This window comes from Triturus cristatus, chromosome 11, assembly GCF_964204655.1.
Source record: "Triturus cristatus chromosome 11, aTriCri1.1, whole genome shotgun sequence".
Taxonomy (NCBI): Eukaryota; Metazoa; Chordata; class Amphibia; order Caudata; family Salamandridae; genus Triturus; species Triturus cristatus.
Window position 1 is genome coordinate 1,156,833,303 of NC_140594.1, and position 13,887 is coordinate 1,156,847,189.

Sequence of the window (13,887 nt, forward strand, 5' to 3'; positions counted from 1 at the left end):
AGTGAGGCGTCCCTTACTCAACCGGTCCCCATCCTCCTGATTCACAGGAGGCAAGAGATGATACTCCCGTCATGGAGGTGGTGACCCTGGCACCCCTTCTAAGGGGAGCACACAGGCTCCCGCGCTCTGGTATCCCCTCTTTCATGGAGTCTCAGAAAGGGGCTCTTCCACGTCCCCTCCTGGTTCTTGGGGTCGGTGGCAAAACTCCACTTCGGAGGTGAACAGCGCGCTGTACAAATGTAATTACACTAATATTCATGACAGTGACCTTGATGTAAACATTGTGATTGTGCTCACAGTCTCAGCACCTTTATTCTGAATGTGTTCCTCCACTGCAGGTTTCAACACCGCGAAGGGTGACCTCGTGCGCTCCATCCTGTACCCCAAACCCATGAACTTCAAGCTGTACCGAGACGCGCTCCGGTTCCTGCTCTGCCTCATCGCCGCCGCAGCCGTCGGGATGGTGTACGCGGTGGTCGTGTTCTCCCTCCACGGGGTGAGTATAGCGCCTTGTAAAGCGCTGCAAGACTGTGGTGCATGAGCGTGTCATCGCACCCAGGCAACGGCTCAAGTGTGACCCTCACCTGTGAATAATGTGAGGGCTTCTGGGAACCCCGAGAAGGTGTCATTGTGAGCTCCTCGCCTGCCATGTGAAGGTGTTAAAGTGAACCCCAAACCTACCATGCGAAGATATTATTAATGTGAGACCCTCCCCTTTTATGTGAACCTGTTATGATGAGACCCTCACCTACCCGGAAGTTGTTAGTGATGTGAGTGAGTGGTGAATCCATCCTTACTTTTCGTCTGCTGTCTTCAGTGGTAGTTTCCTCTTGTCCCCCCCCCCCCCCCCCCCTGTGATGCTTGGTTTCCTCCCTCCCTGTTGGTTTCATGTTACAAAATTATGGTTCAAAGTGTCATGAGGGCGCTGAGGGGGTTTGGACTGTGATAGAGGCCTGGAGTTCCTCCTAACTCGCCTGCTCGTCATGTACTGGGTAGAGTCCCTCCGAGGGCTTCAGTCAGCCCTGTGAAGGCGTTACTGTTGAGAGCCCCTCATCCCTCTGGAGGTCCTACTGTTGAGAGCCCCTCATCACGCTGAAGCTCCTACTGTTGAGAGCCCCTCATCCCTCTGGAGGTCCTACTGTTGAGAGCCCCTCATCCCTCTGGAGGTCCTACTGTTGAGAGCCCCTCATCCCTCTGGAGGCCCTACTGTTGAGAGCCCCTCATCCCTCTGGAGGCCCTACTGTTGAGAGCCCCTCATCCCTCTGGAGGTCCTACTGTTGAGAGCCCCTCATCCCTCTGGAGGTCCTACTGTTGAGATCCCCTCATCCCTCTGGAGGTCCTACTGTTGGGAGCCCCTCATCCCTCTGGAGGTCCTACTGTTGAGAGCCCCTCATCCCTCTGGAGGTCCTACTGTTGGGAGCCCTACTCCGACCATGTGAAGGTGTTAATAAAGTAAACTCCTCTCCTATCATGTGACGTGGTTACTAAAATGAACCCCAAACCTACCATGTGAAGGTGTTATTTAACTGATCCCTCACCTAACATGAGAGCATTAATACAAGTTCCTCACACTCTGTGACGGTATTACTAGTTGAGAGCCCCTCACCTACAATAAGAAGTTGAGAACCCCATCCCTAGCATGTGAAGCTGATAGTAATTTGCGGTTCTCACCTACACTGTGAAGGGGATAGTAATGTGCGTTCCTCACCTGCACTGTGAAGGTGATAGTAATGTGCGTTCCTCACCTGCACTGTGAAGGTGATAGTAATGTGTGTTCCTCTCCTTCACTATGAAGGTGATAGTAATGTGTGCTCCTCTCCTTCACTGTGAAGGTGATAGTAATGTGTGTTCCTCACCTGCACTGTGAAGGTGATAGTAATGTGCGTTCCTCACCTGCACTGTGAAGGTGATAGTAATGTGTGTTCCTCACCTGCACTGTGAAGGTGATAGTAATGTGTGGTCCTTACTTGTATTGTGAAGGTGATAGTAATGTGTGGTCCTCACTTGTATTGTGAAGGTGATAGTAATGTGCGTTCCTCACCTGCACTGTGAAGATGATAGTAATGTGCGTTCCTCACCTGCACTGTGAAGGTGATAGTAATGTGCGTTCCTCACATGCACTGTGAAGGTGATAGTAATGTGTGTTCCTCACCTGCACTGTGAAGATGATAGTAATGTGTAGTCCACACTTGTATTGTGAAGGTGATAGTAATGTGCGTTCCTCACCTGCACTGTGAAGGTGATAGTAATGTGTGGTCCTTACTTGTATTGTGAAGGTGATAGTAATGTGTGTTCCTCACCTGCACTGTGAAGATGATAGTAATGTGTAGTCCACACTTGTATTGTGAAGGTGATAGTAATGTGTGTTCCTCACCTGCACTGTGAAGGAGATAGTAATGTGCGTTCCTCACCTGCACTGTGAAGGTGATAGTAATGTGTGTTCCTCACCTGCACTGTTAAGGTGATAGTAATGTGTGTTCCTCTCCTTCACTATGAAGGTGATAGTAATGTGTGCTCCTCACCTGCACTGTGAAGGTGATAGTCATGTGCGTTCCTCTCATGCACTGTGAAGGTGATAGTAATGTGTGGTCCTCACCTGCACTGTGAAGGTGATAGTAATGTGTGTTCCTCACCTGCACTGTGAAGGTGATAGTAATGTGTGCTTCTCTCCTTCACTGTGAAGGTGATAGTAATGTGTGTTCCTCACTTGTATTATGAAGGTGATAGTAATGTGTGGTCCTCACCTGCACTGTGAAGGTGATAGTAATGTGCGTTCCTCACCTGCACTGTTAAGGTGATAGTAATGTGTGGTCCTCACTTGTATTGTGAAGGTGATAGTAATGTGCGTTCCTCACCTGCACTGTGAAGGTGATAGTAATGTGTGTTCCTCTCCTTCACTATGAAGGTGATAGTAATGTGTGCTCCTCTCCTTCACTGTGAAGGTGATAGTAATGTGTGCTCCTCACCTGCACTGTGAAGGTGATAGTAATGTGTGTTCCTCACCTGCACTGTGAAGGTGATAGTAATGTGTGCTCCTCACCTGCACTGTGAAGGTGATAGTAATGTGCGGTCCTCACTTGTATTGTGAAGGTGATTGTAATGTGTGTTCCTCACCTGCACTGTGAAGGTGATAGTAATGTGTGTTCCTCTCCTTCACTATGAAGGTGATAGTAATGTGTGCTCCTCTCCTTCACTGTGAAGGTGATAGTAATGTGTGCTCCTCACCTGCACTGTGAAGGTGATAGTAATGTGTGCTCCTCACCTGCACTGTGAAGGTGATAGTAATGTGTGGTCCTCACTTGTATTGTGAAGGTGATAGTAATGTGTGTTCCTCTCCTTCACTATGAAGGTGATAGTAATGTGTGCTCCTCACCTGCACTGTGAAGGTGATAGTAATGTGTGGTCCTCACTTGTATTGTGAAGGTGATAGTAATGTGTGTTCCTCTCCTTCACTATGAAGGTGATAGTAATGTGTGCTCCTCACCTGCACTGTGAAGGTGATAGTAATGTGTGTTCCTCTCCTTCACTATGAAGGTGATAGTAATGTGTGCTCCTCACCTGCACTGTGAAGGTGATAGTAATGTGTGGTCCTCACTTGTATTGTGAAGGTGATAGTAATGTGTGTTCCTCTCCTTCACTATGAAGGTGATAGTAATGTGTGCTCCTCACCTGCATTGTGAAGGTGATAGTAATGTGCGGTCCTCACTTGTATTGTGAAGGTGATAGTAATGTGTGCTCCTCACCTGCACTGTGAAGGTGATAGTAATGTGTGCTCCTCACCTGCACTGTGAAGGTGATAGTAATGTGTGGTCCTCACTTGTATTGTGAAGGTGATAGTAATGTGTGTTCCTCTCCTTCACTATGAAGGTGATAGTAATGTGTGCTCCTCACCTGCACTGTGAAGGTGATAGTAATGTGTGCTCCTCACCTGCACTGTGAAGGTGATAGTAATGTGTGCTCCTCACCTGCACTGTGAAGGTGATAGTAATGTGTGGTCCTCACTTGTATTGTGAAGGTGATAGTAATGTGTGTTCCTCTCCTTCACTATGAAGGTGATAGTAATGTGTGCTCCTCACCTGCATTGTGAAGGTGATAGCAATGTGTGCTCCTCACCTGCATTGTGAAGGTGATAGTAATGTGTGGTCCTCACTTGTATTGTGAAGGTGATAGTAATGTGTGGTCCTCACCTGCACTGTGAAGGTGATAGTAATGTGCGTTCCTCTCCTTCACTGTGAAGGTGATAGTAATGTGTGTTCCTCTCCTTCACTGTGAAGGTGATAGTAATGTGCGGTCCTCACTTGTATTGTGAAGGTGATAGTAATGTGTGTTCCTCTCCTTCACTATGAAGGTGATAGTAATGTGTGCTCCTCACCTGCATTGTGAAGGTGATAGTAATGTGCGGTCCTCACTTGTATTGTGAAGGTGATAGTAATGTGTGTTCCTCTCCTTCACTATGAAGGTGATAGTAATGTGTGCTCCTCACCTGCACTGTGAAGGTGATAGTAATGTGTGTTCCTCTCCTTCACTATGAAGGTGATAGTAATGTGCGTTCCTCACCTGCACTGTGAAGGTGATAGTAATGTGTGCTCCTCACCTGCACTGTGAAGGTGATAGTAATGTGTGCTCCTCACCTGCACTGTGAAGGTGATAGTAATGTGTGGTCCTCACTTGTATTGTGAAGGTGATTGTAATGTGTGTTCCTCACCTGCACTGTGAAGGTGATAGTAATGTGTGTTCCTCTCCTTCACTATGAAGGTGATAGTAATGTGTGCTCCTCACCTGCACTGTGAAGGTGATAGTAATGTGTGTTCCTCACCTGCACTGTGAAGGTGATAGTAATGTGCGTTCCTCACCTGCACTGTGAAGGTGATAGTAATGTGTGGTCCTCACTTGTATTGTGAAGGTGATATTGTTGGGAGCCCATCACCTGTTTAGTGAAGGTGCTACACATGTGAATCCCTGAAAGCCCCGTTGCTTTTAGAAGCGCTATGAAGACCTCGGCAATGCGCGCCCCTTAAAGTGAACTGCACTGAGGTGAATCCACCACCCAGACCCTCAAGGGTGCACACCAGGGCACCGCTCCCAGCTGGGGAGCCTGTGTCCAGCGCCTGCCTGCAGGGTCCTCTTGGCGCTATATCAGGCAAGCACCTCACAAAAGCTTCCCTCTGGGAAGGCTGCATTGTAATTAATGTAATTACCATTAAATTAATTGCCATGGCTGCCCCCGACCCTGCTGGGTGCACACGGCACAAGATGAATTCAGCCCTTGCGCTCCTCAGTGCCCGGAAGGGGAATTCTTGTTCAGCCTCTCGTCTGCATTCGTCCCTTTTTAAACCTGGGGTAGGTGGGCGCGAGAACAGTGTTATCCCCCCACCGAAGCTAAAGATCTTAGCGACCTGAGCCTTTCACCTACTCTGCAGGTGTTTCTGAAGAGTTCCCCTCCATCCCACAAGCTAATTACTTGGGTGGGGGGGGGGGAGGGGGGGCAGGGTAGTAGTGGTCCAGTGGTGTCATCTGGAGTGATGGACTGCCGGAACCTGCCCCTAGACCCAGGGGTTGGTATGTGCGCCTACCCATGTTTTTTCCCACAGTGGTGTAGCCCTTTTACCACGTGGGAAAAGGAATAAATATAGGGGTGAGGTGGGGCAAGAAGACCACCTGCATCTGAACCCCATCACACACACCTTTGGATCCGCATCATTATTTGTCAGGCAGCGATTTGCCACATGCTGTGCCACCCTGCAATCGGTGCCCGCTGTGCCCAGCGTCTGATTTGTAACACAGGCACTTGGGCAATGCCCGAGGGGCTGGTATCTGAATTCCAGCTGTGGGCTTATTTTTAGGTCTCGCCTGAGCCAGCGCTTATAGCGCTGCTTTGGCGAGAGTTTTAGTAAGCGGGTTTTGGAAGTGCTAACCTAGTGGCTTTTTTCAGGTCTCCAGCTTGCGTTCGCGATGTCGTTCACACGCACAGCTGCTATCCTAGTTTCTAGCATTCCTCGCATGGCCGGCTTTCCTCCCCCTCTCTCACCCGCTCCTCCACCTCCCTTACTGCACGGAAGAGTTTCAACCTTAAACGTAAGGAAACACTTGGAAACGTTTCTTTCACGCTATGTCAAACCCTGTGTACTTGTAGAAATACATTATTTGAACATTTCACTACTAACGTTACAAACACAAACCTTACAGATTAAATACAGAGCGTTTAATTGTAGCTAAAAGCACTTCTCTTCAAATACTGCATTTACTAATGCTAAGGAGGGAACAGACAACAGACAACAGGCGCCACTGGGCTCGAAGCCAAACAGAGCCATCCGGCTTGATTAATGGTTTGGCATTTGCAAGTGTTACAAGTACACAAACCACACTCTTCGGCCGAATGTGTATTCATTTATTATTGCGCCAAGACATGTCGCTTCACAGCCACGTTGGGGCACAGGGTAATCAAAACGCGCCAAATGCAGTGCCAACTCAACCATAAAACAAATTAAAGACCAAACGCGTATGCAGTGTTAAATCTGAATGCACACTGTACTAGATAACCTCGTCCTCTGCCGCAGCCTGCCGAAAGCTTGGATTTGAGTACACGCTGTGCTTTTTATTGTGTCTTCACTTCTCCTGGTGTGCACTTGGCATATAAATGCCTCCCTCAGCAACAAAAGCAACATATGTTGAATGAAATAACAGTTTGGAGCTCGTTATTGCTAAAGAAGTATTTAGCTAAATAGTTATTTTCTCACCAACCGCCTGGTGTGAACTTGGAAACCATGAAACGCTTTCCCAGAAGGAAGGCGTCATTCTCGTCACTGACGCGTCTCAACTTTACAAGTCTTTAGTATTTAGGTGAGACAGGAGCTTGCGGGGCCGGGAAACACGCTGTGCCACTCACTGCACGCACGTGCTGAAGAGAGTGATGTTTTGGCGGGCAAGGAAAGCTTCTCTCGACCCCGAACATCTGCTCTTTTGCTCGAGACTTCTCTGCAATTAGAAACGTTTCGAATCACTTTCATGTTGCCATCTAAACCACTTGCAGATTTGGAGTCTAGGCTAAGAACGTAATTTTCCACTAAAATGAGACGCGCTGAGCGCCAAAACTAAAGTAAAAAATAAAGAAAGAAAAGATTTCAGAGGGGTAAGGACTTACTTTTCTTTTGTGGCTACTTAACTGCATTTGTCTCTTAGGCTCTCGATGTCAGTGTTCATAACAATGGTGGGAATGCATGAACACATGCAAGTTGTGCAACTCAGTTAAGCTACTGCTATTTATTTTTTTTCACATTTATTTAGGGTTTTTGCAGCGCGCTCTTAGTTGAAGCCTCATGGGCCTTTCCTCCATTATTTTGCGGCAGAGACGTGGTTTTGTGTAGCAAGTGAAAGCACTTTCGGGAAGGCTGCTGGTTGTAGACACAGAATTGTATGTGGGTAGTTGTCAATAATAGGTTGTTTTTCACCAGATGATTTCGATGTGATATCATAGGCCGCTACAACGAACCCTAAGATGTCTAACACGTCACATGAAATCCTGAGGTAGAAATCTCCCAATCATTTACCACTGCCTCATATACTCTTCTTTTTAGATGGCCGCCCTCGTAAACACTCCTTCCTGTCAGCTGATTCCTAGGACCGAAGAGGACAACAGGGGCTTCCTCTCCCCTCTTCAACACAATACAAAACATGCCTGATGTCCACCCACCCTCCTTCAATCTTTGTTTTTTAAAAACATTCTTCCTGACACTTTTTCCCACCTCCCTCGGCTACTCCTTTCATAACAAGCATTTGCATAGCCAATACGTCTCGCTTTTGGGACATTCTAAGTATTTAGTTATGCAGCACAATATCCTTGGTGCAACAACATCAGCTGTTGCATGGCTAAGCACTTATAAGGTCCCGAAGGCGAGACCTATTGGCTATGCCAATGCTTGTTTTTAGCAGCCTTAGAGGGCGATTTGGGCGGTTTCTCCGTAGTCCAGATATTGCCAGCGGCCCAGTGGGTGCCTGAGTGGCCTTTCTGGAGGCAGATCTGCGTCCATAACCTTCCTTTAATGAAGGGGCAGAGGTGTCACGCTCTCGCTGGGCCGTCCCATTAATGTATGCAGAGTGAGCGGGGGCCGGGGGCCTGAGCAAAAGTGACCGCACTTGTTTTCAGGTGTGTTTCACCAGTGTCAACTAATCCGTGCATTTTTTTAACCCCCCTTCCCCCTTTTTTTTTCAATGCAATTTTGCTGAAGGAGTGTTTTGCGGAAAGGCAGTATGCAAATGTGGGCCACTTTTTTTTTTTTTACTGTGCCGGGGTCGATTTTTAATCCCAATCCAAAGCTGGCTGTGCCATCTTGCAAGCAGCGCCCCCTCCTTGACTAACCGAGGGTGCTGGCACCACAAGCCCATCACACACCTGGAAGGGGTTAGTAACCCACAAGGTCACAGTACTGGGGAACTTGCAGGTGTTGTCAGACAGTGTCACCTGGATACGACCCGCGGTCCTGAGAAAGCCGCACCCCATGTGGGATGTGGTGGGACGCCTCCCCAAACCCAGGGGGCGGGGGTGTCATTCAAGGGGCGTTGTAAATGGGGCTCATTATTCTACAGTGGAGAAACAAAACCCTGTACAGTCTTCTGTTATTACTGGCACAAAAATGTACATGGGTATATATGGGGGAAGCACCCTGGAAAAACTCTTCGAGAACTTTGGACTTCAACGGCAGTTGGGAATGTACACAAAGCCAACGTCTAAGCTTTGTGGAGTCAAGTTTGGATTTTCCTCTTTAGAGTTTTGGGAATCAGGCTAACAGTAAAAAAATACAGTTCTTTTGAAAAGTTAATGTCCGAGTCTTGGATGTGGGCTCTTATAGGTTTTCTGCTTTCGTTCTTCACCAGGAAATAGCCGGCGAGGTGGTGAAGAAGGCACTGGATGTCATCACGATCGCCGTGCCCCCAGCTCTCCCTGCAGCTCTTACTGTGGGCATCATCTATGCCCAGAAAAGGCTGGCGAAGAAGGGCATCTTCTGCATCAGTCCGGCCCGCATCAACGTCTGTGGCACCCTGAATATTGTCTGCTTCGATAAGGTAAGGACCGAGGTCTGTGGTACACTCAACCTTGACTGCATCATTATGGAAAGGATCAAAGTCTGTGCCACCCTCATCACAAGCTTTGAAAAGGTAAGGACCATGGTGCGTGGCACACTCATCCTAAGCTTCGATAAGGTAAGGACCGAGGTCTGTGGCACACTCATCATAAGCTTCGATAAGGTAAGGACCGAGGTCTGTGGCACACTCATCCTAAGCTTCGATAAGGTAAGGACCGAGGTCTGTGGCACACTCATCATAAGCTTCGACAAGGGAAGGACCGAGGTCTGCGGCACACACATCTGCTTCCTTAAGGTAAGGACGAGGTCTGCGGCACACACATCTGCTTCCTTAAGGTAAGGACCGAGGTCTGTGGCACACACATCTGCTTCCTTAAGGTAAGGACGAGGTCTGCGGCACACACATCTGCTTCCTTAAGGTAAGGACCGAGGTCTGTGGCACACACATCAGCTTACATAAGGTAAGGACCGAGGTCTGCGGCACACACATCTGCTTCCTTAAGGTAAGGACCGAGGTCTGTGGCACACACATCTGCTTCCTTAAGGTAAGGATGAGGTCTGCGGCACACACATCTGCTTCCTTAAGGTAAGAACCGAGGTCTGTGGCACACACATCAGCTTACATAAGGTAAGGACCGAGGTCTGAGGTACACACATCTGCTTCCTTAAGGTAAGGACCGAGGTCTGTGGCACACACATCTGCTTCCTTAAGGTAAGGACGAGGTCTGTGGCACACACATCTGCTTCCTTAAGGTAAGGACGAGGTCTGCGGCACACACATCTGCTTCCTTAACGTAAGGACGAGGTCTGTGGCACACACATCTGCTTCCTTAACATAAGGACGAGGTCTGTGGCACACACATCTGCTTCCTTAAGGTAAGGACAAGGTCTGTGGCACACACATCTGCTTCGACAAGGGAAGGACCGAGGTCTGCGGCACAGACATCTGCTTCCTTAAGGTAAGGACGAGGTCTGTGGCACACACATCTGCTTCCTTAAGGTAAGGACGAGGTCTGTGGCACACACATCTGCTTCCTTAAGGTAAGGACGAGGTCTGTGGCACAAACATCTGCTTCCTTAAGGTAAGAACCGAGGTCTGTGGCACACACATCAGCTTCGTTCAGTTAAGGACCGAGGTCTGTGGCAGACTCAACATCTGCTTCGTTAAGGTAAGGACGAGGTCTGTGGCACACACATCTGCTTCCTTAAGGTAAGGACGAGGTGTGTGGCACACACATCTGCTTCCTTAAGGTAAGGACGCCTTAAGGTAAGGACGAGGACTGTGGCACACACATCTGCTTCCTTAAGGTAAGGACGAGGTCTGTGGCACACAATCTGTTTCCTTAAGGTAAAGACGAGGTGTGTGGCACACACATCTGCTTCCTTAAGGTAAGGACGAGGTGTGTGGCACACACATCTGCTTCCTTAAGGTAAGGACGAGGACTGCGGCACACACATCTGCTTCCTTAAGGTAAGGACCGAGGTCTGTGGCACACATCTGCTTCCTTAAGGTAAGAACCGAGGTCTGTGGCACACACATCTGTTTCCTTAAGGTAAGGACGAGGTGTGTGGCACACACATCTGCTTCCTTAAGGTAAGGACGAGGTCTGTGGCACACACATCTGCTTCCTTAAGGTAAGGACGAGGTCTGTGGCACACACATCTGCTTCCTTAAGGTAAGAACCAAGGTCTGTGGCACACACATCTGCTTCCTTAAGGTAAGAACCAAGGTCTGTGGCACACACATCTGCTTCCTTAAGGTAAGAACCAAGGTCTGTGGCACACACATCTGCTTCCTTAAGGTAAGAACCGAGGTCTGTGGCACACACATCTGCTTTAAGGTAAGGACCGAGGTCTGTAGCACACACATCTGCTTCCCTAAGGTAAGAACTGAGGTCTGTGGCACACACATCTGCTTTAAGGTAAGGACCGAGGTCTGTGGCACACACATCTGCTTTAAGGTAAGGACCGAGGTCTGTGGCACACATCATAATGGGCCACTTAAAGTCCATTACCAAACCCTACTGAGAACAGATCACTATTAGTAGAATGCCATGGTTTTGATGGACAGGACTTCTAAGCAATAGCAAAGGATGAAAAGAGTTGAGACAAATGTCGAAGAGACTCGCAAAAGGTCACTCTCCCTGTATCTACCTCTTATTGTACTACTTTGAAAAACTGATGACCTGCGCTATTCCAGCAGCTAAAGCGGACTGTACCCAGACTCAAAAGGACGAGTCTCCTAGGATCCTTTTGGTCCTGTGAACGTTGGATCGAGGTGGGGTGTCTCCTGTGGTTGCCACAAGTGACATAACAGCTGTCCAGATGTGATTCGTATTATGTTTTTGGGAAGTGATCACAAGGCTGATCTCCTCAGTATGTGTGTAAACTAATAGTGGGTGTTCAGCACCTGCTAATACTCTGCAGGACATTTGGTTTGAATCTTTCACACGTGCTGCCGTCACCATCACTCGCATTGCAGTGAGGTTACTGGAGGGTAAATGAAAGCTTGTGATGGTCTCTTTGCAGCTGACGTAGAGCCGTGCTTGTGTCAAGGTCTCAAGAAGTTACCAAGTACATATCCAACAACCTAATGAAGGGTTACTCCACCCGAAAGGTGCATTCCAAACCCATGTTATATTCACACCATCGATATCTGGCAAAGGACAGTGGAGTGTTGGAAAATGACCCTCTCTGAAGGGTCACCCCAAACATTTTGCCTTCCTCCTCCTCTTTTCTGACCTAATTTTTGCTGGTTTTAGGACTCTGAGCACTTTACCACTGCTAACCGGTGCTAAAGTCCATGTGCTCTCCCCCTGAAACATGCTATGATTGACTTACACCTCTTTGGTATATTTCATTTTCCTAAAAGTCCCTTGTAAAGTGGTGTACCATAAATTAAATGCTACTAGTTGACCTGCAGCACTGATTGTGGCCCCATACAGTAGTCTTTCAAACCTGTCTCAGGCCTGCCATTGCAGGGCCTGTGTGTGCAGTTTACCCCCACATTGACATGGCATTAAAAGCACTTGCCAAACCTATAACTCCCCTTTTATTACATATACGTCACCTCTAAGGAAGGCCTTTGGTCACCCAGAGGGCAGGGTGCCATGTAAGTAAAAGTTAGGACATGCACTTTTAAGTTTAACATGTCCTGGTAGTGACAAACAGCCTATTTTGTTTTTTTTTTTACTGTAAGGCCTACTCCCCCTCACAGGCTAGTATTGGGAATTGCTTAATATACATTTGAGCTGTAATTCCTGATCAGAGAGGAGTTGCTTTTTCATGTTTCGTAGGATTGGAATGGTTTTGATAAATCATCTTTACTGGTGAAACTGGATTTAACGTTAATGGTTTAAAAATGCCACTTTTAGAGAGTGGGCAGTTCTCTGCTCTTAGCTCTTCTGTGCCTTGCAGCCTGTTTCCAATACACGTCTGGGTTTGGTGCCAGCTACAGTTTGTGCATTATCTCTAGACCGCCACAAACACCGGAAGGTGAGGTTCATCTGCATTCTGAGCATCCACCTGCATTCATTTGCATTCTGATGGGTATTCCTGGGCAGTGATAAATGGGAGGAGCTGACACACTTCAAAAACAAAGCACTGATGTGCCTATCTTCCAGGTGATCTCCAAGGGCTTGCTGGCTTGCTTTCTCTGTCTCAGGGACACAAAACAGCTTCTTGCTGGACTCTGTCTTCTGTGAGTTTTACCCTTGCCCGAGGTGCCCTCTCCAGTACTAGAACTCAGAAGTGGGTTATGTGAGAAGTTGACCTGGTATATGCTGTCCACTAGTTATAGTGGGCACCTTGTATCAGTCCAAACAACCCCTTATGGTGATAGGTTAAAGACAACCTTTATTGAAAGCTATCCTAGTGGTAGCTATGGAGAGCAGCCACACCAGGTGTATATATATAAAATATATGTATTTATTTCTAAACACACCCTACTAGTATCTTTATGAAGCTAGAGGTAAAAGCACATAGGTTACACTTCGAATATCAGAGTAAATTAGCACAATATATGATAGGCCCTAGGGGCGAACCAAACCATATATTAAGAAAGTGGTATAAGAACCACGACTTGACTAGACACAAGGCCTAGAGCCTATAGAATCGCTGGGACCCCAAGGAACCACCCAAGGTAGTGACACAGGGGACCCAAGGGGGCCGTGTGCAGTGTGCGAACACAGCCGCGAGCTCCCGTAAGCTTCTATGGGGAAAGTCGCGGTTAGAATTTTAAAGTTTAAGGACACTTAGGAGTGGACTAGGAACAAACCCTTTTGGACTTAGATGGTTCTAGGGCCAACACCCACGGGAGCACTGGAGTACTCGTGTTACCTCACCCAGGGAAGCCGGGTGCATAGGTGTCAAATGGTGTCAGGTCGCGTCGTCGTTTTCAATGGCAGCTTGCTGAAAAGTGCTGCTGCCGGGAGGAGAAGTGTGCTGGATTCGAGCTGTCACACAAAGGATGTCGAGTGCTGCAGCATCGGTGCCTGGATTGGACTCAACAAGCCTTGGCAACAGCAACCCACGCAGGAAGAAGAAACATGCTTCGGTGTGGATCAGCATGGTCCTGGGGACTCCCCAAGCGATGGAGAGTCAGGGCACATCTGGAGCAATCAGGGAAGCTCAATTAAAGTAAGAGTTGCCTTCACAGGGACCCACCAGTCAATGGACCAGGGATCGCGAAGGAGCCTCGAGCGAAAACACAAAGAGCGGGCTGACGGAACACTCGTGGAGTGTAGGCCAGCAATCTTTGGTGTAAAAGGTGCTCAAGGTCTGGGCTACAAGTAACCCAATGCACAGC

General features: G+C 48.1%; 1 protein-coding gene across 1 annotated transcript in view; it reads left to right on the plus strand.

The window, feature by feature from the left end:
- Positions 1-13,887, plus strand: part of LOC146788628 (putative cation-transporting ATPase 13A4) — a 633,494-nt gene that overhangs the window by 395,079 nt on the left and 224,528 nt on the right. The window contains exons 11-12 of the mRNA XM_085635802.1: positions 339-496; positions 8,872-9,060. Of these exons, the coding sequence (XP_085491928.1) occupies positions 339-496; positions 8,872-9,060 (347 nt within the window). The remainder of the gene's footprint in view (positions 1-338; positions 497-8,871; positions 9,061-13,887) is intronic.